This window comes from Budorcas taxicolor, chromosome 5, assembly GCF_023091745.1.
Source record: "Budorcas taxicolor isolate Tak-1 chromosome 5, Takin1.1, whole genome shotgun sequence".
Taxonomy (NCBI): domain Eukaryota; kingdom Metazoa; phylum Chordata; class Mammalia; order Artiodactyla; family Bovidae; genus Budorcas; species Budorcas taxicolor.
Genome location: NC_068914.1, coordinates 109,245,019 through 109,269,239, shown reverse-complemented (window position 1 = coordinate 109,269,239; position 24,221 = coordinate 109,245,019). Strand labels below are relative to the sequence as shown.

General features: G+C 40.1%; 1 protein-coding gene across 2 annotated transcripts in view; it reads right to left on the bottom strand.

The window, feature by feature from the left end:
• Window positions 1-24,017, bottom strand: part of MYBPC1 (myosin binding protein C1) — a 94,957-nt gene extending 70,940 nt beyond the window's left edge. For both annotated transcript variants that reach the window (XM_052639660.1, XM_052639661.1), the window contains exons 1-4: window positions 23,872-24,017; window positions 4,235-4,276; window positions 1,887-1,928; window positions 760-801 (exon numbers count right to left, since the gene is read on the bottom strand). In XM_052639660.1, the coding sequence (XP_052495620.1) occupies window positions 760-801; window positions 1,887-1,928; window positions 4,235-4,276; window positions 23,872-23,896 (151 nt within the window). In that variant the 5' untranslated portion in view covers window positions 23,897-24,017. The remainder of the gene's footprint in view (window positions 1-759; window positions 802-1,886; window positions 1,929-4,234; window positions 4,277-23,871) is intronic.
• Window positions 24,018-24,221: the final 204 nt, after the last annotated feature.

Sequence of the window (24,221 nt, the reverse complement as noted above, 5' to 3'; positions counted from 1 at the left end):
TTAACGAGAGTATTTTATTGTGTGATAAGCAATGGGGTGGAGGTGGGGAGAGAAGAATTAAGGACCTCAGAATAGAGCATAAATGATGCTATGTACTCCTTTAATATGCTATACATGAATTGCAAATTGGGGAATTATAGAATCACATATAAACTTAATGAAAGCAGCTAATAAATCTGATCATCTTGGGGAAAAAGTGTTCACAAAATCATGCAAAACGGATTTTGCTAAAACAGCTTAGCTATGCTGGGACCATATTATATTGGTTTGATAACAGTATAAAGTTTGATCACTTCATTTTAGACTCCAACAAGAGACAGCGTTTTAAAGAAAGTTTGAAGTCCAATAGTTTGGACCTCAGATAATATTAAAAAGTCAGGGATAAAATCTGCAATTGTACAATGGTTTCAAAGAGAATATTTGGGTGCCCGTATTAATCTTCTCAGTTGAGCTGAGTGGCAATAAATACAATGCAAGAGCAAGAACATCAGATTGTATCAGTTGAGACCCTCTGGTTTGTATCTCTCCATTTAGAATGACAGGAGTCTAGAATCCTGCAGTGTCTGACTTGTGGTATATGTAAGGAAAGAATTATTTCAACCAGGAATTCTCTCTCTCTCTCTAAATATTGATGAATAGACATCTGAATCATAGCTAACTAATAAGGACACATTCTATGGGGCCCCCTGGTAATCATGACCAAACTGTTTCTGCTTCTAACTTTGTTGAAATCAGTCTCACTCTCCTCCCCCAACTCACCTTTTGCTGGTGCAGTTCCAGCCTCCTTCTCTTTGTTTGGTTCTGTGTGGAAAGTACAAGCACATTTTATAAAGTATCTTAAAGAAAGCATTTCATTTCAACAAGGTGGAGGTGGGGAGAGAAGAATTAATGATAACAGAGTAGAGCATAAATGATGCTATGTACTCCTTTATTATACATGAATTACAAATTGGTAAATTACAATAGAGCGTCACATTAAACATGATTAAAGCAGCTAATAAATCTGATCACCTTGGGGGAAAAGTGTACATAAAATCATGCAAAATAGATTTTGCTAAAATAGCTTAGCTATGCTGAGACCATATTACAACATGCTGCTGCTGCTGCTGCCAAGTCGCTTCAGTCCTGTCCGACTCTGTGCGACGCCATAGATGGCAGCCTACCAGGCTCCCCCGTCCCTGGGACTCTCCAGGCAAGAACACTGGAGTGGGTTGCTATTTCCTTCTCCAATGCATGCAAGTGAAAAGTGAAAGTGAAGTTCCTCAGTTGTGTCCTACTTATAGGACCCCATGGACTGCAGCCTACCAGGCTCCTCCATCCATGGGATTGTCCAGGCAATAGTACTGGAGGGGGTTGCCATTGCCTTCTCTGATATTACAACATACTGGTGTGGAAATAGCATAATGTACGGATCACCTCATTTTAGACTCCAATAATAGACAGACATTTTAAGAAAGTTTGAAGTCCAGTAGTTCAGACCTCTAGATAATATTAAAAAGTCGGGGATAAAATCTACAACTGTACAGTGGTTTCAAAGAAATATTTGGGTGCCCATATTAATCTTCTCAATTGAGCTGAGTGGCAATAAATACAAGAGCAAGAAATAAAATTGTATCAGTTGAGACCTTCTGGTTTGTATCTCTCCATTTAGAATCATACGAGTTTAGAATTCTGCAGACAGTGACTGACTTATGGTATATGTAAGAGAAGAATTGTTTCAACTATAAATTCTCTCTCTCTCTCTTTAAAAATTGATGAATAGACATCTGGAATCATAGTTAACTAATTCGGACACATTCTATGGGGCCTCCTTGGCAATCATGACCAAGCTCTTTCTGCTTCTAACTTTGTTGAATTCATCCTCAGTCTTCCTCTCTTCAACTCACCTTTTGCTGGTGCAGTTCCAGCCTCCTTCTCTTTATTTGGTTCTGTGTGGATAAGTACAAGCACATTTTATAAAGTATTTAAAATAAAGCATTTAATTGTGTGATGAGCAATGAGGTGAAGAGGGAATCAAGAAATTAATGACAACAGAACAGGGCAGAAATGATGCTGCATACTCCTTTATTACACTATATGTGAATTATTATGAATTGAAGAATGATAATGTAGAGTCACATTAAACTTTTAATAAAAACAGTTAATAAATCTGATCATGTTGAAAAAAGTACACATAGAAACATGCAATACAGATTTCTTTAAAATAGCTTAGCTATGCTGAGACCATGTTATAACATGCTGGTATGGAATGAGTATAAAATGTTGATCACTTCATTTTAGACGCCAAAAGGGATAGACTTTTTGAAGAACCTTCTTCGAATCTTTTTGGTTAATTTGTGTGGCAAAAAAATGTAACACAAGAGCCGAAACATCAGATTTTATCAGTTGAGACCCTCTGGCTTGCATCTCTAATTAAAATTGTATATCAATAGTTTAGATACCTACAAATGGTGTCTGACTTATGGTTTATGCAAGAAAAGAATTGTTTCAACCATGAATTCTCTCTCTCTCTTTTTTTTGATTGATGAATAGACATCTGAATCTGAATGAACTAATATGGATAATTTTAGCAGAGTTTGGGAGAAGATTTGTTTTAGGAACAGGGGGTCAGTATTATACAATAAATATGAAACACGGCATAACAAGGGAAGCTTTACAGTGGTCCAGTGACAGCTGCTGATCTGGAGAAGAGAAAGGAAAGGTTATATCTGTATTGGCTTGCAGGTTCTCAGCGTCCTCAGTGCTGGCAAAATAAATAAAACATAAAACTGTATGTGCAAGGAGAAAACATACCAAAGAACTTCCTAAGAAGACAGTCACACGTAGGTTTGAGAGAAGACTAAACTTGAGCTTGCCCCTGTTTGAACTAAATGGCACTGAAGCTGTTTCATTTATTTGTCATGAATGCTAAGACACTTCAGTCATGTCCAGCTGTTAATGACCCCATGGATTGTAGCCTACCAGGCTTCTCTTTCCATGGGATTCTCCAGGCAAGAATACGGGAGTGGGTTGCCAGTTCCTTCTCCAGGGTATCTTTCTGACCCAGGGATTGAACCTGCATCTCCTGCATTGGCAGGAGAATTCTCTATCACTGAGCCACCAGTATATCTTACTTAATTGTTCTCTGGGCCATATTTTATTATCTAATTGGCTGTAAGCAAACTGAATACAGGGAAATATTTCCTACTAAGATTTCTTCCACTCTAAATACAGTATATTTGCACACAGCTATCAGTAAGCTCTGTATCCTTCTAAAGGGTTAGGGCACATGGATAATATCCTGTGATTAATTATTTACTGGATTCCAGTTCCTCATCTTGTGAGAGAGAGCACTTTGGTGCCCTGTGGACTATAACCTGCTCCTCTGTCCATGGGATTTCCCAGGCAAGAATACTGGAGTGGGTAGCCACTTCAGTGGATCTTCTCCACCCAGAGGATCTTCCCGAGCCAGGGACTGAACCCAGGTCTCCCATATTGTAGGCAGATTCTTTACCGTCTGAGCCACCAGGGAGGCCCATCTGGGTAGGAAAATGCATGCAATTCTGGTTGCCTCCACCGTGGGGGCCATTTGAGTAGGCAGACAAATGGTCCTGGAGATTCCATTTGAACTTGCCATTCTTCCAATCTCATTCTCTTCCTTGGGTGTTGGATAAAAAAAAGCAGGCTTCACTTGTGTTGCTAGACACTCCCTCTACCTGCCAAAGTCGCTGGAACTCTTTATTGCTTGTTATCTGTTGCCACCTGCTGGACAACAGAGTACTAGGGACTGGAGCAGCTTTTGCTGTTGAGCCTTCGAGGCCACCAAGTTTCCTTCCTGGAAACTCCCCTGGGAGTTTCTGGAGGTTCTTGATGGTGACACAGTTCAAGTAAGGAGAGTGCTGCTCATCTTCCAGGGCTAAGGGAGAAATATATGTTTACCTTTAGCTCTGTTTACCTTTAGCTATGTGTGAAAAAGCACGGTCAACCCTTCAGCCCCTTGGAGACTCAGCCTCCACGAGAAAGCATGAGCATGAGAACTTGGGCTTAACTTCATAAGTTTTATAAGTGTATGATGTGCCATCCAAACCAGATTAACATAAGAAAGTTATATAAACACAAGGTACAGTTATGATTACAAACCCGTGACAGCCAGGAGTCAGCTTAATACTCACAGCTTCCATGGAGGACAAATCACGCTGGGATGGACGTTCTGTGTTTGCAGACTAAACACGCAAGACTGTAATTTTTTACTCACCTTCTGGGGTTGGAGCTGGAGCTGGGGCCAGCACTTCGTTTTCTAGAAATGAAAAGAGTAATGGAAGTGTCAGTCTCTGTTTTTCTGAGAAAAGTTACTTTCCACAGCTCCAGGCTCTGCTCAACTCCGTCTTCCAGAGACTGACAAGGGAGGAAATGCATCAACGCAAGGCACACTGTCTTTTGGTGTATGGCATGAGGTGAGGACCTAAAGGTGGCTTGAAGATATGTAGACTTCCAGGAGAGGCAGAGTGTAGTAATGGACAGAGACTGGGTGAAATGGGCCTCCAGAAGTCCTTCTACTTAGTTATGTTCTTGGGCAGCAGGCAGAGCATTTAATGGCACTGAGCCGGTTTCCCTTCCCTGGAAAAATGGACACGATACCTATCTCATATGTTTAGGGTTGCTGTGAGGCTGAAATGAGACACAGTGAGTACCGAGCATGTCCCTTAGAACCTCAGGTGTTCAGAAAACGAGACCCCAGATTCCTCAGACAGCAAGAGCACTACAGCATCACCACCAGAATCATCTCTTTCTGAATGATGATGGGAACAAAGTCCTCTGGCTTTGCAGCACTTCCTCTTGTCATAAAGTAAACCACTGTTCACTGGGAAAGAGAACTAGCCTCCCTCATAGTCACAGTCATTCTTGGAAGTTTGTATGCCTGGAGATATTTTGCCTATACTTATCCAGAGTTCTCGGGACTCTGGTTTTGAGTTTTTGTACTTGGCTTTGGGTACCCAGGATTATAGCAATCTGGCAGTAAAGTATGTTAAAGAAACTTCTACTGAAGAATATATGTCCAGGGTGATGGGAAGGAGATCCAAGAGGGAGAGGGTATATGCATACCTGTAGCTGATTCTCTTCATTGCACAGCAGAAACTAACACAACATTGTAAAGCAATTATATTCCAGTAAAGTAAAAGAATATATATCCAAGTAGCTAAAGGCATATCTTATGAACAATGTGGATAGAATTTCCCCTGCTAAATCCCTATGGATGCCCAGAACAGGGAATTAGTGATGGGTATCTGAATCAGCTGCTCCTACTTTAGGGCAGGAAAAGAGAGTTAATGAAGGTGATCTTTTTTAAAAAAATTACTTTTTGTTTAATAAATAAACATCGAAGAAAATTTTTTGTAGTAGAAGCATATTGTGGGATTCCGGGAGTTTTAGCTTTGTCCAGATCTATGATTTTCCACATTGTTTCCCCACAAGGAGCTCTTTCCAAGCAAAGAGGACAATACCTCGCAACAAGCAGCTTGGTCTGAGAATCATCAGTGCCCCGTTTTAGTATAGGCAGGCTGGGAAGAGACAGAAGAAGGAGCCTGCATTGCAAGAGCAGCAAATGAAGAGAGGAGGAATGCAGGGCTGCCAGGAGACAGCAACGTCTTTTTTCATCACTAATGTTTTGTGCCGGGTATAAATTCCAACTTACTGCTTAAAATGCACAATTACTGCATTTTCATCCAAATGATCATAAGCAAGTATATTGCGATTTACTATTGGGGAAATATAACCAAAGGAGAAAAGACGTATCACCGTACAGACAGACAGAAGATAACGTGCAGGATGTGACATGGTTTGGCGATACGGTGAAAGCACAAGCGTCCCATAGATGGCACACCAGAAACGCTTTCGTTTCTTTGCCACGTCATGGAAAGGATCTTTCCTGCCAGTGTCAACCCGGAGATGAAATCCTCCGTCAAAGGATTTTATTTTCAGAGCTCTGACTGTGGCAATGGAAATCTAATATTGACCTCTGAGCTTTGGGTGAGCTGAAGCTGCACATGGATATCAGAATACCGAGAGTGAGGAGCCAACATCTTTGACACTCTATCTTTTGGACGGTGCCATTGTCATCCAATGCCTGTGGACCTCTTCCTGGCTCCCTTTAAGACAAGTTTCTCCGAGAGGGAGGGGACATGTGTAATCCTATGGCTGATTCATGTTGTATGGTGGAAACTAGCACAACATTGTAAAGCAATTATACTCTGATTAAAAAATACATGAAGAGATAAAAACAAGTTTCCCTGCCTTCTAATCTATTTTCCCCATGATGGCAGGTTCACCTATGCTCTCACTGTCTTTCAGCCTGTTCCTCTACTCATGAAGGTGCCCGTTACCTACTAGGTTGGGTCTACACTCCTCAGGTTAAAGGTCAAAGCCATTGCTGGCAGGCACCTCCTAACACTCCCTCTTCTCATTACACTCTGGTGGCCCCTCTGTTCTAGAGCTGGTTTCTTTTTTCACCTTCTGACCTTTCTGCCACTGCAAAGAGTGATGATCTTCTCCCCAACTGACCTTTTGTTTTTTTCTCTATGTGTAACTGTGTCAGACAGACCTAGGTTCGAACCCTGACTCTACATCTTAGGAGCTGTATAACCGAGGACAATTCCTTAATCTCTGTCAGTCTTGGCATGCTCATCTATGAAATAGGGATAATAAGACAGATGAGCTCTTAGGGTGCTAATCCTATGTAAAATGCACAGCACAGTTCCTGGCATGTAGAGAGAGCCCTACAATTTGCAGCAGTAACTATTACCATTATTATTCTTTGGCAATCTTGGTCTGCTTTTTTTTTGACATTTCTCTTAAAGACTCTCAGAGCTGGTTATACCATTCTGTTCCCCTTCTTTATTCTGGAGGCATTCTGGACCACCTCATAATACACTCTTTATTCCTTAATTATATAACAGTTTCTAAATCATGCAGTAAGATATGAAAAAAATATGTGGAAGTATTACAATGGAGGAAAAATTATTTTATTATTTCTTAGATGGAATTATTACACACAAAAAAATTCAACTGAATCTATAAACAAATATTTAAAAATAATGTTACCTTAATAAGGTTGCTAGGCTGGAGGTAGTTAGAAAATAATGTAAAAAAAAAAAAAAACCATTATTTTACTATAGAATAAAGTCCACAAAGTAAAATATCTAGGAATAAACCTAATTAAAAATGTGCAAAATTCTTACGCAGAACTTTATAAAACACTATTGAGAGAAATTAAGGGAAATCTAAATAAATATTTATGAACTGGAAAAAAATTATTTTCCAGCTGTTTCCATATATTTGTGTTTCTTTTTTGTTTTTTGGGGGTGTTTTTAGCCTCACTTCACTACATGCAGAATTTTAGCTCCCCAGCCACTGATTGAACCTACACTTGTAGCGTTGGAAGTGCAGTATTTTAATCACTAGATCACCAGGGAAGTCCCATATATTTATGTTTCCTGTTCCTCTCAACTAAACAAAAACAGGGATTTTTGATTCCTTTCCTATCTCCCTAGTACCTCTTCTTATTGCTAAAACCACTTTAAATGAATTGATTTTTAAAAATTAACAAGGGAGTCTTCTGTCACTGTGTGAACTATCAAATTGGCCATGCTTTCTCAACATCTTTGTAAACAAAGGCCCATTTTGTAAGGAAAGCTGTGGTTGCTTAAAATCTTATTTTGGAAAAAAGGCCAAAGGTGAATTCTAATTAAATAAACAAAAGAGAACGTTTCTTGACACTGAAACTGTAAAAATGCCCTGACTCTGTATTCTTCATTTTTGTGATGTCTGTAGCCCCAGTGTTCTATGTAACAGCCTCCAAAACAAACCAAAATGACAGTTTAAAGGGCTTAGTTCAACTTCCAACAAATCCACATTTCACCCATCACTGACAGTCAACTATGTCAGATACTCAGAACTACAGAAACATTATAGGGTATTACTGCTTGTGCATTTTTAGGGTAAGGTGAAGTCACTGACTCGTGTCCGACTCTTTGCGACCCCATGGACGGTAACCTACTAGGCTTCTCTGTCCATGGGATTCTCCAAGCAAGAATACTGGAGTGGGTTGCCATCTCCTTCTCCAGGGGATCTTCCTGACCTAGGGATCGAACCCGGGTCTCCTGCATTTGAGGCAGACGCTTTAACCTCTGACCCACATTTTTAGGGTAGTTGTGGCAAACAGAAGTAGGAAAACTCATGTCTGCCTGGTGAGTAGGCAGACCCAGAGTGTTTCCTTCTTAAAATCATAGAAACCCCATTATTTTACAGCCAGTGAAGGAATAAATAAATAACAACCATGCATTGGCCACTCACTGCATGCAGGACCTAGTGTATATTACTTCCTACCAACCTTACAACACTCTGCAGTCTGTATTATCATTATCCTCATTTTACAGATGGGAACTGAGGCCCTGTGGGGTCCCACAGACCCTGAAGGGTAGAACCGGGCTCTGACCCAGGTCTGCTTGAGTCAGTGAAAGTGAAGTCGCTCAGTCGTGTCTGACTCTTTGTGACCCCACGGACTGTAGCCTATCAGGCTCCTCCGTCCATGGGATTTTCCAGGCAAGAGTGCTAGAGTGGATTGCCATTTCCTTCTCCAGGGGATCTTCCCGACCCAGGAATAGAACCCGGGTCTCCCACATTGCAGGCAGACGCTTTACCGTCTGAGCCACTAGGAAGCCTGGCCTCTTCACGATGGAAGTGAACTTCCCTTCTCAGCTGATCACTCTTGTGGAGGCAGAAACGGGCTGATGGACTTTGCAGAGATTTCACTGCGTTTTCCCCTGCTGAGCTGATTGGTCTGATGGTCAAGGCCACATCACTTCATTTAGATGTTGCCCCAGGGAGTAGAATATGCCTCAGTTTCCTCATCTGAGTAATGGAAATAGCAACAGAACTCATCTCAAGGGTTGCTGGCAGGAATGAAGGGGTTCCTGCAGGGACAGGGAATGCAGTAAACATCATAGATACTTTCTCTCTCTTTCCATAGTTCTCACATTATGATCACGATTTCATCATGACACACCTGCGAGAAGGACACTCCTGTCTTTCCTCACATGCTACCTCCTGAGATTTGCCTTGTTTCATGGGCTACATCACTTTCGACCACGTTTGGGATTGGAGTGGCATCTGAGGAAGCATCTGAGAATTAAACAAAGGAGGGAGGCCCCTCACTCTTCTACTGTAAAATGGTAATAATTAATATTTTGATGAGTTCTACAAGTGGCGCTAGAGGTAAAGAACCTGCCTGCCAATGCAGGAAATGTAGGAGACTCAAGTTTGATCCCTGGGTCAGGAAGATCCCCTGGAAAAGGAAATGGCAACCCACTCCAGTATTCTTTCCTGGAGAATGCCATGGATAGAGGGGCCTGGAGGACTGTAGTCCATGGGGTCGCAAAGAGTCAGACACGACTTAACAGACAACACACACACATATGCATTACAGAGTTTGCACAATTAAGTAAATTGATCAATCAAATCAATCCTGATGGAACAAAAAGCATAAGAAGATGAACTCGCAGTAGATTTCAAGGCATTTAAAACAAAGAATTCCAGCTGTTCTAAACCTGAAGGGATGAGGAACCAGGAATGGTGAGAGCCAAGTAGCACATGACTTAGTCTGAAAATAAGCCACTACAGGTATATTTTGGGGCCTTGAGACATCTCCGCTTTTGCCTTAAAAAAAAAAACAAAAAAACCCACAACTTTTCATGTATCTCTCCTACTCATATGTCTGTCTCTGACAGGCTTTGTCATGCCCTGTTTTGTCCACACCTCCAGAAATCATTTGCACGTTCCCCAAATCCATTAGCTGCCTCTATAACAATAATTCATTCACAACGATTTCCACTGTACTCCCACTGACTAGGGACTGTAGAAAGAAGCTCCCACACAAGTGGAATATTGAGCCTCATTATGAATTTAACAAGGATGGGGTTTATAAAGGTAGCTAAGATGAGATGCCCGTGTTTAAGAATCTCAGAGGTAAATTAAGTGGCTTTTCTACCGGTTTAGTCACCAAGCCAGAAGGCTTTCCTCTCCCGAAATATTTGAGACTCAGCACTTCCATAGTCCTTCTGGTGCTCCTGACACTGCTGTGAGCACACAGATCACCTTGGGGTTTGGTCAAGTGCAGGTTCTGATTCTGGGGATCTGTGGGGGGTTTCCAGATTCTGCATGTCTAACTGGCCCCCCACTGATGCTAGTGCTGCTGGTCCTTGACACACACTTTGAAAAAGGAGGCTCAGACTGTGCCGTTAAGTATCACTGAATCCTCTCCCATTCCAAACATGACTGTGAGTGGTAATGGGTTCACAGTACATGCACTTCTTTGATCACAAGCTTCTTGAGGACAAGGCCTGTCTCCTCCTCCTTTTCAAATTCCGCACAGCAGGTGCTCTATAAATATAGTTGACTGGCAGGCTGTTTCTACCCACACAAAAGCCCCTTCTGCTCACTGCCAAGAAATCAAGAACCATCCCCTGGCACTCCAAGGGCAGCTTTCTTCGTCTGCCTTACCCGCAGGGTACACTATGTCTCCCGCTGGTGACCCTTCCGCTGGCTGACTTTTCCCAGGCACACACCCAGCTTCATCATTTAGACTCTTCTTATTGTCAACATACCTTCTATCTTGAAAGAGCAATTAGGACCAGAGTTTTGACCTCCAAAACACCCTTTGGGGACTTCCCTGATGGTTCAGTGGCAAAGACTCTGACCTCCCAATGCAGGGGGCCCAGGTTCAATCCCTGGTCTAGAAGCTTGATCCCGTGTGATACAACTAAGACCCAGCGAAGTCAAATAAATGAATAAATAAAATTACCACCTCTTGCCTTTCTAAGGATTCCCTGTTTCAAAATGTAGGCTAGTTTTCTCAGCAAATAACCCTCAGCCAACTATGCCAATCCCATTGTCACCCAGCTTTACCATGTTGCAACAGTCAGGAAACACAGGCCTGGGAAGCTCCCTAATTTCTGAGATCTGAGCAAATGGGCATCTGTTGAGGTTGTTGTCTGTTGTTTATGCAGTTGTGTCTGACTCTTTGTGACTGTAAAGAGGAGCCCACCAGGTGTCTCTGTCCATGGAATTCTTCAGGTAAGAATACTGGAGTGGGCTGCCATTTCCTTCTCCAATGGCTGCTATATTTCTGCTTATTCAGAAACCAAAGGGCAGGGACTTCCCTGGCTGCCCAGAGGTTAAGACTCCGCCTTCCAATGCAGGGGGTGTGGGTTTAGTCCCTGGTTGGTGAGCTGAGATCCTACAAGTGGCCAAAATTATCTTGTGGCCAAAGATCCTATCTTGTGGCCCAAATAACCAAAACATTAAAACAAACGAACAAAAAGAAGCAATATTGTAACAAATTCAACTTTTTTTTAAAAAAAAGGCAAATTCTGTGGGACTTTGCTTCCAGGTGAATAAAGTTGGCTTTTTGTCCCTCTCATCCATCTGTCCCCATTGTCTCCACTGGAAAACAGACCAACAGGATGGACTCGAGAAGGAGGGTTAAGTAAGTTGTTGTCTTTAAATAATTTTGAATTGAAAGAAAGAGAGAAATCTGTATATTCTAAAAAATTAAACCCAGGAAATATTTTCATGGACAACATAAAAATCAACCAGACTCTGACCCAGCGACTAAGGCTCCTTCAGCAAGGGCGGCTGTCCTTGATCCTCCCTAATTCACGGATATAGCCTTTCTTTCCCTCTGCTACACTGACATGCTTTCAAAGGGCTTGATCTATTTATGGTGGATTTTTCCTATGACCACCTACTGTAAGAAGCACAGGTATGCCGCCAATGGCAGGCCCGCACAGTTAGTGCCAGGGCCTTCTAATTGACGGGCACTGGTGGCCGCTATGAAAGAGACAGCCCATATGTGGTTCTTGTCTCTGCTGAAAGACTAGGCACCCAGTACTCCATAAATGGTTGGCTCCCTCCAGTGCAGTCTACTTCTATTTTGCATAATCAAGGGTTCCATGGTCAATACATTAAAGAGGAAAAAATGCTAAGTTTTAATAAGAGGCATTAATCTGCCTCTCTTTCTGTGTCTATACACCAAAATGATATAAACAACCCAGGTCTCTTCCTCCCATGGGCTCACTGCTTAAATAATATACTGTTTGATTTACTTAAAAATTATTTTATAGGCCCTCATGTGCAATTTAATTTAGGCTTTTAACAGCACAGAGAGCATAATTACATTATATGAATATGTTAATAGGCATAGAAAAGATAATAAGAACACATTATAACAGTTGTTATCATTAAACGTCTATTTTTGTGTTTATGTGGCTTTCTGTCACTTTTTTTGGATAAAACAAATGTGCTAAAACCATCCTTTGGTAACCTGGGGTGCAGGAGAAAATTGCATGCTATTCTTAATTATTATTTCTTATTCTCAAAGTCAAATTCTTTTTTTTTCCCCTCTTAATTTTTATTTACTTTTGGCCACCCTACATGGCATGTGGGATCTTAATTCCCCAACCGGGGACCAAACTCACACCCTCTGCAGTGGAAGTACGGTGTCTTAACCACTGGACCACCAGGAAATTCCCTAAAAGTCAAATTCTTGGTTTGAAATAAAATATGTGAATGCTTTATATATTGCAAACATTGTGGTAAATAAGGTTTTATCTGGCCAACTCTTGCAACTTTTGGTACTATAGCATTGTCTTCTCTTTTGGATTAAATATACAATAAACACTGTTGATAGTGACGTCTGGCACAAGTCATGTCACAGCCCATCTCTCATATGCCTAGATAACAGCACAATGGAAACCACTTTAATATAAAATATTGTCTGCATGGGGACATTCATTGCACTTAGAGAAGTTTTGATTATATGAATCATAAAAGCCACCAAAAAATTAGCAAACAGGAATGATGGTGGATTTGCACTGACCATATTGCTTATGCATCAGAGATCAAGATTTTCGTACACAAATTAGATGTAATTTAATGTTTTCACAATTATATGATTGTTTTGTCTCTTGTTCTATTCACTATGGGCCACAGGTCTGGATTTTATACCTTGGAATTTAAGGGGGGATTATATATGAGCTCTGAAGAATTGATGCTTTTGAACTGTGCTGTTGGAGAAGACTATTGAGAGTCCCTTGGACTGCAAGGTGATCCAACCAGTCCATCCTAAAGGAAATCAATCCTGAGTATTCATTGGAAGGACTGATGTTGAAGCTGAAACTCCAATACTTTGGCCACCTGATGTGAAGAGCTGACTCATTCGAAAAGACCTTAGTACTGGGAAAGATTGAGGTAGGAGGAGAAGGGGACGACAGAGGATGGGATGGTTGGATGGCATCAGTGACCCAATGGACGTGGGTTTGGTTGAACTCCGGGAGTTGGTGATGGACAGGGAGGCCTGGCGTGCTGCGGTTCATGGGGTTGCAAAGAGTCAGACACGACTGAGCAACTGAACTGAACTGATACATTTTTTAGAGGCAATTATATACTGACTTACAACAGAAATTCTCAAAGTATGATCTGGGATCCCCAAGAGCCCCTGAAATCCTCTTGAGGAGTCCATGTGGTCAAAACTATTTTCATAATAATGCTCAGACATTTTATGCCTTTTTTACTCATTCTTTCACAGGCAGTGGAGTTTTCCAAAAGATATATAATGTGTGATGATGTTAACACTCTGACAGCTAATAGAACATGTGCTTTGTACTCTTATGCTTTAAAAGTTCATCCATTTTAATTTCAAATTCAGTAACTATTAATAGAGTCACATGAACAATACTTTTTAATGTCATCAGCAATTACTGAAGGCCAGTTGATCTGAGACTGAAAAGTTTGAGAATTATTTAGAATTTATGGTAAATCTTTGAAAATTATTTTGTGTGTGTATAGTTAAAAAAAATAAACTCATGTCATATGCATCATTTAGGAAAAATCCATAGCCTTGCTTAATAAAATGAGTGAATAAGTCAAAATAAAAGCCACAGAGTGATTTGGAGGCAGTAACTTATTCTACAGTGTACATAATTAACAGGAACAAAAGAGTGATATTGTCTAGTATCACCTCCCTTATTTAGAATTCAGCTATCTAACAACCTTACTTATCCAGATAACAGCTGCTGATCAGCAAATTATAAGGACTTCTGAAGAGCAAAATGAATTGTCTCAAGCTCCTCGCCCCAGCACTCTCAGAGCTCAAATGCTTTACTCCCAAGAGAAGACCTCTCACCTGGGTCCCCAGCCCTGGACCTGGAACTAGGGTGAGGGGAGCCAGGTGACTAGGGCGCATCACTTACAGAGGCACTGACACTCAGGTCTGGACCTTACATTTGCACGACCTTGAGAATGAGTTCCTCCTTAAATGGGGTACTCTGCAGTGTAGTCCTGCTCAACTAGATTATTGACCTGGCCAGGATCCAAAGCAAACAACAGAGGGAAGAGAAGGGGACAGCTTCACACACTGACTAGTAAGAGTAATTAAAGAAGACAGCAGCCTTCTGGCAAGGGATGAAACAGGAAAGCCATCCAAAGTTGGACACAAATTCAGAATACAAACCAATGTGGCTTCATTAACAAAAGACAAATAATTTGAGCTCTGTGGATATTATGTGGTAAGATAACTGATATCTATAAATAATGACAAAGTTAAATTATATCCACTGTTCTTTGTTTTGCAAAACAAGGAGTAACATATTACATCTTAAGTCTGTTTATATCCAAATTGGTTGAAATAATAAGATTCAAGAACAAAATGAGATATTTACTATCCATCAACTCCAGCTATTCAAAATTTGATTCAGTCAATTTAATATTTATTAATATTTACTGTAGCCGAATATCCCCAAAGACTATATTTTAAGGTTGTGAATAGGTGGAGTCTATTTGTACATCAAGTAGTAAATTTTCAATGACTCATTTGTTAACTTGATGGAAATTCCCTGAATCCACAGGGTTTTTTCCCTTTCCTAGTTAACTTGCTCTTCCATTGTTCAAATTACATGGTTTTAACTTAAGATATCATTCCACACAGGAAGATTAAAGTCTGGTGATTATCACAGAGCAACAAATTGCTTCTCGCTCTTAACATGGGGCTGGATAAAAATGAGATCTTTTGCTAAGATCTGATTACTTGTCTCTTTATTGTTCTTCTTAATATATTTTAAAGTAAGAACAAAGTGATGCTGGGAGTAACCTAGGTGGGTATAGTGGTATAGAAGAAGCTTTCCTCAAGCTGAAGTTTAAAAATTTAGCACAGGTCAAAAGGGACTTGAATCATTAACAATTTCTCCCTTTCATCCCATTTTGTCTTTCCCTGACAGGTCTGCTCCTGAGTAGACCATCCCTACAATCATATCACTCTTCTGTGGTTATAGGGTTATCAGAATAAACCACTTACAGGCCTTTCCCAAGCCATTGCTGGGCCTCACATTGGGTGACTTTTTAAAAATAGAGGAACGACAGGCCTGATGCCAGGTGGGGTCATAAAAATAAAATTCCACAGCAGTAAACACAGCCACTCAGTCAATCACCCACTATATTCATACACGGTCATGGAGAGTTCTTTATGTGGCTATCTCAGAAATGTTCAGACCAGAGGAAAACTCCCCACCTGCCAATAGCACCCTGGGTGGGAAGAGAAATCTTAATGCCCACCCCCCACACCCAAGCCTCATAGCCCTTGGTGGAGGATACAGTTACATGTTCAACTGTGCAGGGTGACTCTTTCATCTATGTGGAAAAGGCCATGCCCCCACAATGGTTATCACCACCTCACTAACAACTGGGGACCCCCAGCTGGACATGACACATTTCAGCGTGAACACCACAGACGCTCTAAAGTGTAGGCCTCTGATCTGAGCCTCCATGGGTGAAAGCACAGATATTTTACTTCAAGTCTAAAAAGAGAGAAATACTTATGGTGGTGGCAGTGATGGCTATGATCATAACCACGGCTGTTTGGGACCATATTATAGATATCAACACCAGGCAGAGAGGTGAACTGTGGTTGTAACATACCTTACAGTGTTTGATATGTGTTGGCAGAAATGCCCTCAAAGTTTATATTAAACTTTAGGCATTTAATACCTTAGGCTCAACAAAATTTTTGAGTTTGCTGCTTTAGAAGGAAAGGACTTAAGTTATTACATGCTAATGGTTTACTCTCAGCTTTTCACCTAATATTTAATTCTTACAAAAAAACAGTGAGCTAGTTACTATTATTATTCACATTTAACAGATGAAGAAACTGAGACATGTGAAATGTAACTAACTCAATTCATGATACAGCAGGAATCTGAGCTGTCTAGAATGTTCTGTGAATAGTTAACTTTGTGTCACTGTGCTTAATGATGAATATTACCTAGTATACATAAGAAAAAAGCCAAACTACATACTGGATGAAGAATAAGTCTAGAGACATGTAACTTAAAAAATAAGAAATTAAATTGTAGAATTATATAATACGGTGAATTTTTAGTTAAAAGCAGAACATTATGTTCCAAGAGATATAAAATTTTATAGAAGGCGAAAGCTAATACTTGCTGCAAGCAAAGAATTCCTGAGAAACTTAGAGATTTGATGCTATTTAGAGGAAAAACTGGGTTTCTTTGGTGGCTCAGACGTTAAAGAATCTGCCTGCAATGCGGGAGACCTGGTTCGATCCTTGTGTTGGGAAGACCCTTTGGAGAAGGGAATAGCAACCCACTCCAGTATTATTGTCTGGAGAATTCCATAGACAGAGGAGCTTGGCGAGCTACAGTCCCTGGGGTCTCAAGGAGTTGGACACAAATGAGTGACTAACACATACACACACAGAGAGAGGAAAAACTGGATGATTTGAAGAAAAAGGAAAAAAAAATTGAACCCCAAGCTCTTGTAAATATCTAAAGTAAAAGTCAAAAAACAAAATTAAAAGATTTGACATAGAGATAAACATAATTTTGGGTGTTGTATTGATGTGCCAAACTGGTCCATAAAAAGATTTCTTAGGCAGTATAAAAGGGCAAAAATCTTATCAAAGTGGAGTTCAGACTTGAAAGGCATAATGAATGTCAGATTTCAGTTACCTTATTGGGAACTCAATTTAGAGAGAAAAATACACGTGGGATTAAATGATTCTGGTCTTTTTTTCTTTGCCAAATAAACCACTTCACACCCCAGTTGGATAGAATCTAAAACTTTACTCTGAAAATGCATGTAAAAGTGCATAATTAATCTGCCCCTTGCATGGGAACATCCTGAAAATTTGGCTTATTTTCTGTCTGAGTGGCTGTCCAAAACAAACATACTCTGTAAATTATAATTGGGCCTATCCACAAAGAAGAGATTTGGGTGTGACAGTGTCATCACTTTGATATTTGGGGGCTGTCTTTATAAAAAGCTGTGGGGACAGATGCTTCCTCTCCAATACGAGACAATTTGCATGCATGTAGGAAATTAAGGGGTTTCCCCAGTGGCTCAGTGGTAAAGAATCTGCCTGTAATCAGGAGCCACAGGAAATGCAGGTTTGATCCTTAGGTCAGGAAGATTCCCTTGAAGAGGGCACAGCAACCCACTCCAGTATTCTTGCCTGGAGAATTCTGTGGACAGAGGAACCTGGTGGGCTACAGTCTGTAGGGTCACAAAGAGTCGGACACAGCTTAAGTGACTTAGCAGGCACACGCACAGGAAATTAAGTGACAAAGTCTTTTCTTGTTTTTCATAGTTTCGTTTTCCTTAATCACTACGCTTTTAAATGTTAGGAAACTGCTCTTGAATAAGCGATACCTACTTCGTGATTAACCTAACTCAAAAACACTGTATTTCAATAACTACCTTTCTGCGTATTAGTCAGGCTTCCCTACATGCGCTACAGTCCATGGAGTCACGAAGAGTTGGACATGACTCAGTGACTGAGCACACAGCAATATTCTGAACAAGCTAAGGACTCCATAGAAGACATCTGTCCCCCTCAAGAACTAATATGGGGGACATTCCTGGTGGCTCAAATGGTGAAGAATTCTCCTTCTAGCGCAGAGGATGCCAGTTTGACCCCTGGCCAGGGAACTAAAATCCCACAAGCCGTGGGGCAGCTGAGTCCATGGGCCACAACTACTGAGCCCACATGCTCTGGAGCCTGCATGCTGCAACCAAGATCCAACACAGCCATAAATAAATAAAGATTTAAAAAAAAAAGAAGAAGGAAAAAGACATGGTCATATCTCTGCAGGAACACACATGAAATTAGAAGTTTTCTGCTTATTTTTTATTGCTAGAACTTTAATTCTGTTCTTTATTATCTAACACACCCAAGTATGTCTAGAAATGAGGTCTAGAATTACCACCGAAGTCATGGGCTGCCAAGAGTATTTTGTGTCTCTGAATATAGGTTTCATAGATTAATTAAAGAGGCAAGCAGATAAAATTGTAATTATTAACAATAAAAATTCCTCTGTTTGGCCATAAAGAGTTGAAAAGTAAATTTTAAATTACACAATCATAGGAGACTTCAGCAAAAGTAACAAAACTGCTTTCTAGGGCTGTAAAACAACAGCATTCGATTTCCTTTCACGGCAGCCTCTTCCCACAGTTCTCTCTAAAAGGAAGAATCTATGAGTTTCCAAAAAGATTACAAAAACATCATTTTATGTTCACTCAAGCTTTTTAAAAGATGGTTTATTTCTTTATTTTTAAGTCCAAGCATTTCTTTAGAGTAACTTCAGCCTGGGCAGTTTATGCTAACATTCATGTCAAATTCAGGAATACTTCTAAACTGCTAAAAATAAGAGAACTCTGTGAAGTGTGTGTTCACGAGGAATCTAAAATGTTTCAAGGCTATATCGCAGGCCAGAATAAAGTGTGGCGTTGAGAGAACAAAGATTATGTTTTTCTCTTTTTCCTTTCTCTTGGGATCCAGACTAGCCAGAAAGCCTACCCTTTGTTCATCTCAGGAACTCCTTTACCCCTGCTCTTTGCAAGGCCTAGGGGAGACTTCTTCAGACTTACTGGATGAGAAACAAAGATACAGCTTGTTTTTTCAAAGTTTTTTTTTTTTTTTTTTTAAGAGATATATTTAGGGCGCTTGAGAGGAAAGAATTGGCCAGTCCTTTATTTATCTTCCTAACAGGTGCAGTCAGACAGTCATAAAAGCATGCTACTGAAAAGGGATGATTTTGCCAAGTATTAAGCCCCTCTAGCGTGCGTTAGCCCAAGAGAATTCCTTCTTACAGCAGATAGCTCAAATCTACACTGTGCATGGCCAGTACAGCCTGGCAAAGTTTTTTCGGGGTGGGGGTGGGGGGAAACATTGGCATTCATTCATGCAACTTCTTTATTCTTCATCCAAATCTTCAATGTGGCCTAAATGAACCACATGAAGTTTGGAGGAAAATAGCCGCCCTCAATCAAATACCTCCTCCCTCTTTCTCCCTTTCTTTTCATTAGTTTCAACAAATGCACTTTTCCCTAATTAAAAAATATATATATTTATTCATTGTTTTGGTTGCGCTAGGTCCTGTTTGCTGCATGTGGGATCTAGTTCCCTAACCAGGGATGAAACCCAGGCCCCCTGCCCCCACAGTCTTAACCACTGGACCACCAGAGGAGTCCCTACTTTTCTCTGATTTGAGAGGAAAATAATATTCTATATGTAATATGACTTCTCCAAAGACAAATTTACTTTGGTGTTTGAAACAGACCATCCAGTCTCATCCAGGTGGAAACTGAAGGTCAAGGAGTATATATGAGAGGGAGGTTTCCCATCACCAAGGCTCCTTTTCTGATGATGACTAAGCCTTGAGTGATGCTGGGAAATAGGTAAGAGGTAATGAATGCTGCTTTGCATTCAGACGGGTTTGGGGTTTAGCAGAACACTAAAATGTAGTGAAATTTCTAGTGACCAAGAAAAAGAAGTAGCAAAGGAAAAGCTCCTATGGACTGGAAAAGTTATTCTCCATGACCATGTTCCCACCTAAGCTTACTGAAATAGGCCAAGATAGGATAGATAGATATTGCATGTTGAAGTAGCAAATGAATCTGTAGCAACAATGCCATATTTTTGATTCTTGGAGTTATTGGAATGGCCCCTAAAGCGTATCATCAATGAAGGTATGTTTTGCCATATGTTTGAGTTTTCAACAAAAGATCTTACAAGGAAGATGAGAAATCTACTATGACACTCACAAAGTGTTTTAAATGACCCGCAAGGACCAATAAGGAATTTTTGCCTTTTTCCTACAAGTTAAGTGCATGAAATATAAGAGGGCCTAATATATTACAAAAAGTGATATTCACATTAACACCTTAACTTGGTGTTTTAGAAAAGAATTTTTCTAGGTTCTATAGAGTCTGACAGTTAATGATTTGTTTAAATATGTTAAAGAACCAGATTTTATGATTTTAATCATTACATTGAACAGAGCAAAAATTCTTAAGAAATGATTTGTAGGCAAAGATATTATTAATAGCATAAGATTCTTCCATGTTTCTAACTTCATGTTGATAAAGCACTTTTTGACAGGAGAAGAGAGTTTCAGCAAAAGATGACTTCTTTACTCAGTGAGACCCAGGGGCAATTCACCATGAGGGTTTTTAGAGCAGAGACCATGTTGCATGTATCTCTGAAATCCCAGCAACCAGCTCATAGTAAGCACTCAATTAACTGATGACAGGTAAATGAATGTATCAGCAAGACATCCTGGGAGATTCCCGCAAATCTGAAACTTCCTTCTCAGTATTTGATTAGAACACCTTACTTTTACTGGGTGTCAGATCTGCATCAATCTAAAGTGTAAGACAGATATTTTCTTTGGAACTGGCAGTACAAATAGTATAGTTCTACAATGAGTAAATATACAACATAGAGGTGGAGAGGACAAAGGCAAGTGAAGCGAAAGTGTTAGTTGCTGAGTCATGTCCACCACTTTGTGACCCCATGGACTGTAGCCCACCAGGCTCCTCTGTCCATGGGATTCTCCAGGCAAGAATACTGGAGTGGGTTGCCATTCCCTTCTCCAGGGGACCTTCCCAACCCAGAGATCAAACCTGGGTCTCACATTGCAGGCAGATTCTTTACTGTCTGAGCCACCAGGGAAGCTATTTCCTTAAAAATATTTATTTCTCAGAAAGAGCTTACTGAGCCATCTAGAACATTCTGAAGGGTCTAAGTAAGGGCTGTTGACTAATTACTTCCATTAGAGTCCCTCCATGAGGTTTAAAGGTACAACCATACTTCCCCCTTCTCCTTAGAAGGACCAACTCTCCCAAGACCAAACCTGAAGCTCCTAGAATTAGGCCGCTGCAGGTTGGGAGGCATTTGAGAGAGACATCTTTTGCACTTTCAGGTGCTGAAAACCCGGCCTCTTTTGAGGAGTTGTCCAGTGCTCCTGGATCCTGGGAAGGTCAAAGCAGCTCATGTGTCATCAAGATTTACAGCAGGCAGTCATGCTCTGCCTGGGGATCGTTCTTCCAGCTAAGGAAGACATGTAAGGAGATCCATAGGGGCTGGAGAAACCTGCTTGATGGGGATGATTCTGCAGATAGTTTGAAAGAATTCTGTAGACCTGATTTGGCAGCACATTTTATTCTTGAGGCTGTCTTTCAGAGGCATGCGTAAATGGAACGAAACCAACCCCAGTAAGTAGTGAAGTGAAGTCGCTCAGTCGTGTCCGACTATTTTCGACCCCATGGACTGTAGCCTACCAGGCTCCTCTGTCCATGGGATTTTCCAGGCAAGAGTACTGGAGTAGGGTGCCATTGCCTTCTCCAGGAGATCTTCCCGACCCAGGGATTGGACCCGGGTCTCCTGCATTGCCATCTGAGCCAAGGTAGTTCAACCTCAGTAAAAATGACATTAATTGGGAGAAGGTGTAAGGACCCGAATAGCCCCTGACTTGCCATACTCCTTACGTTTCTGATGTAAACAACAGAAAAATGCAATGATTTCATTAAGAAAACTCTTCAAGGTGTAGTTCCTTTAAAAATCAGTTCTGCTGCTGAGGAAACCAAAAAAATCCCTGTACTTCCTCAAAGGATTTTAAATATATCAGTAACTTTCTTTTTATCCCGACTCCCCACCATCCAAATTTAAACTAACCAAAGAATCTGAGTATAAAATTACTGTGCTGGGGGCAACTCCTACACAGAACATCCACAGTGCTTTTATAGCAAAAGATTATGGGCACTTTGGTATGTATGTTGATTTATAACCAAAATTTATACATGGTTTTTTGGGGGGTGGGGTGGGGAAAGGGCTGAAGTTAAAGATATATTTTTCTCCTGTCTCGCTAGTTTCATTGTCTTTAAAAGTAAAATGGATCAGATTGAGTTGTCAGATAAAAAGTAAAACTTTATCACATCTAGCAATCCAAATAATTTAATTGGCTTTATAGGCTCTACAGCTCTTCATATTACCTCTTAGTTTCTCAGCTTTTCTTGTCATTTTCCAATAGGCTTTAAAATAACACATGCAAATTCATCCACTAAATGCAGGATAATTAGAACAATATTCTGTCCTCAGTCAGGAAACATAGAATGCATTTCATCCAAATAAGCCTTGAAGAGGCTAGTCAAGTGACAGATCAGATGAAAAGGACACTTAATACACAAGTAAATCATTTGCATTACAAATAAGACACTTCAGCAGGGACTGGACTCGCTGCTTGATAGTCAGGATTAAGTTCCCATATTAATGCATGCATTTGGTGCGGTTATTTCGGGTAGAAGACTTCATCCATCAATGCCCTCCGCCACTAAGTAAAGCCAACCTGTAAACTGATCACCACAGCCTGTCAACACTGGTTACTTAATTACATAAAGAAAATATATTTCAAAACTTTTGGTAATTTGGTTAGTATTTCAACTTTGGATTCAACATCTAGCATTTTTTTCAAGGCTCTTCAAAATAATGGTTAAAAGCAGTTTTTAGAATTAAAAATGAAAAAGAAAGCTAAATACCATTTTTATGCTCTCTAGCTCTCTGCTAATGTTTGTCAGTTTGTTGCTTTTATTTGCAAAAGTGAAAAACAAAGATTTAGTAGGCACTAATGAAGACTAAAACAAATGAAAAAAGTATTTTTAAAAGATGTTACCATTTAAAATTAAATTCAATGTATTTCTGCTGTTAGTCTTTTTCATCAGTTATTTTAGTAATTTTGAATTTCAGCTTGTTTATATTATTAATAAGTAGTTTTAAGATATTGATTTTTCATAGATAGGAGAAGCTGTTTATTGGAGGAAGCATTTTTCCTAATGAAGATTATTTTCATCTTAATTATTTTTAAATGATTACTATGAAATTACCTACAATAAATCTCATTAAAGAACACAGTCTGTCATTGACATTCAAAGATATTCTTTAACCCAGGTGTTTTATTTTTTTCCCATGCAAGATTACAATAATGTCATACATAATTAATAAAGCTCCAAACTGATAAAACCAAAAAATAACTGCATCTGCATATTTTAAATGTCTTTCTAGGAGAAAAATATAGCAAATTGGGAAATGTCACAAATTCTTTTTTGAAATCTTGAACAAATTTGTTAACTATTTAAGAAAACATTCCAAGTTCCTCCCACTCCCCACAAACTGTAAATACAGGTGAAAAATTTGGGACTGAACCTAAGAAAATTAAACTTTAAGGATTCTTTGCAACTAATGATAAAATTCTAATTTGATCATTTTAGTTAATGTTCCTTCATAAATGACCATTATCAGATATTTTTTAATGGGTTATACTCTTCCTATATTTACCCTCTGGTCTTTTTACTCTAAAGGTTCTTTTCCTTAAGTCACAGTGTTCTATTATCTTATAGTCTCTTTAAGAAATTAGATATTTTTTGAAGATAGCAAAAAAAAAAGAACATGCTTTATTAAAAAGTACAACATAAAGATCTAGGGATGAATCTTACCCTCTTTCTTAGTGGGTTCTGGCATGGTCACAATAAAGTGTTATTCTCCAAACAGTTTGTCCTTTCCAGCACTAGTTGACAGAAACCCCACGAGCAGTCGAGAGATGGTGCAGGTCAGTGTGACAAGCTGCTGGGGAGAAGCCCGGTGCTTTCATATTCCCTGTGAACGTCAATCATGTTTGCACCGCCCCTTCTTCAGCACAAGGATGCTGGAGCTCAACAGCTATGAGCACCTTCTCACATCTGTTGTCTGCACTCTGCTCTCTTGCCTACTGGAAGGAATCTTCTGTTCATCTCATGTGGCTATGAGAGCACCTCTGACTTTCTAAATTCAGCTGCAGCCTCGTGCT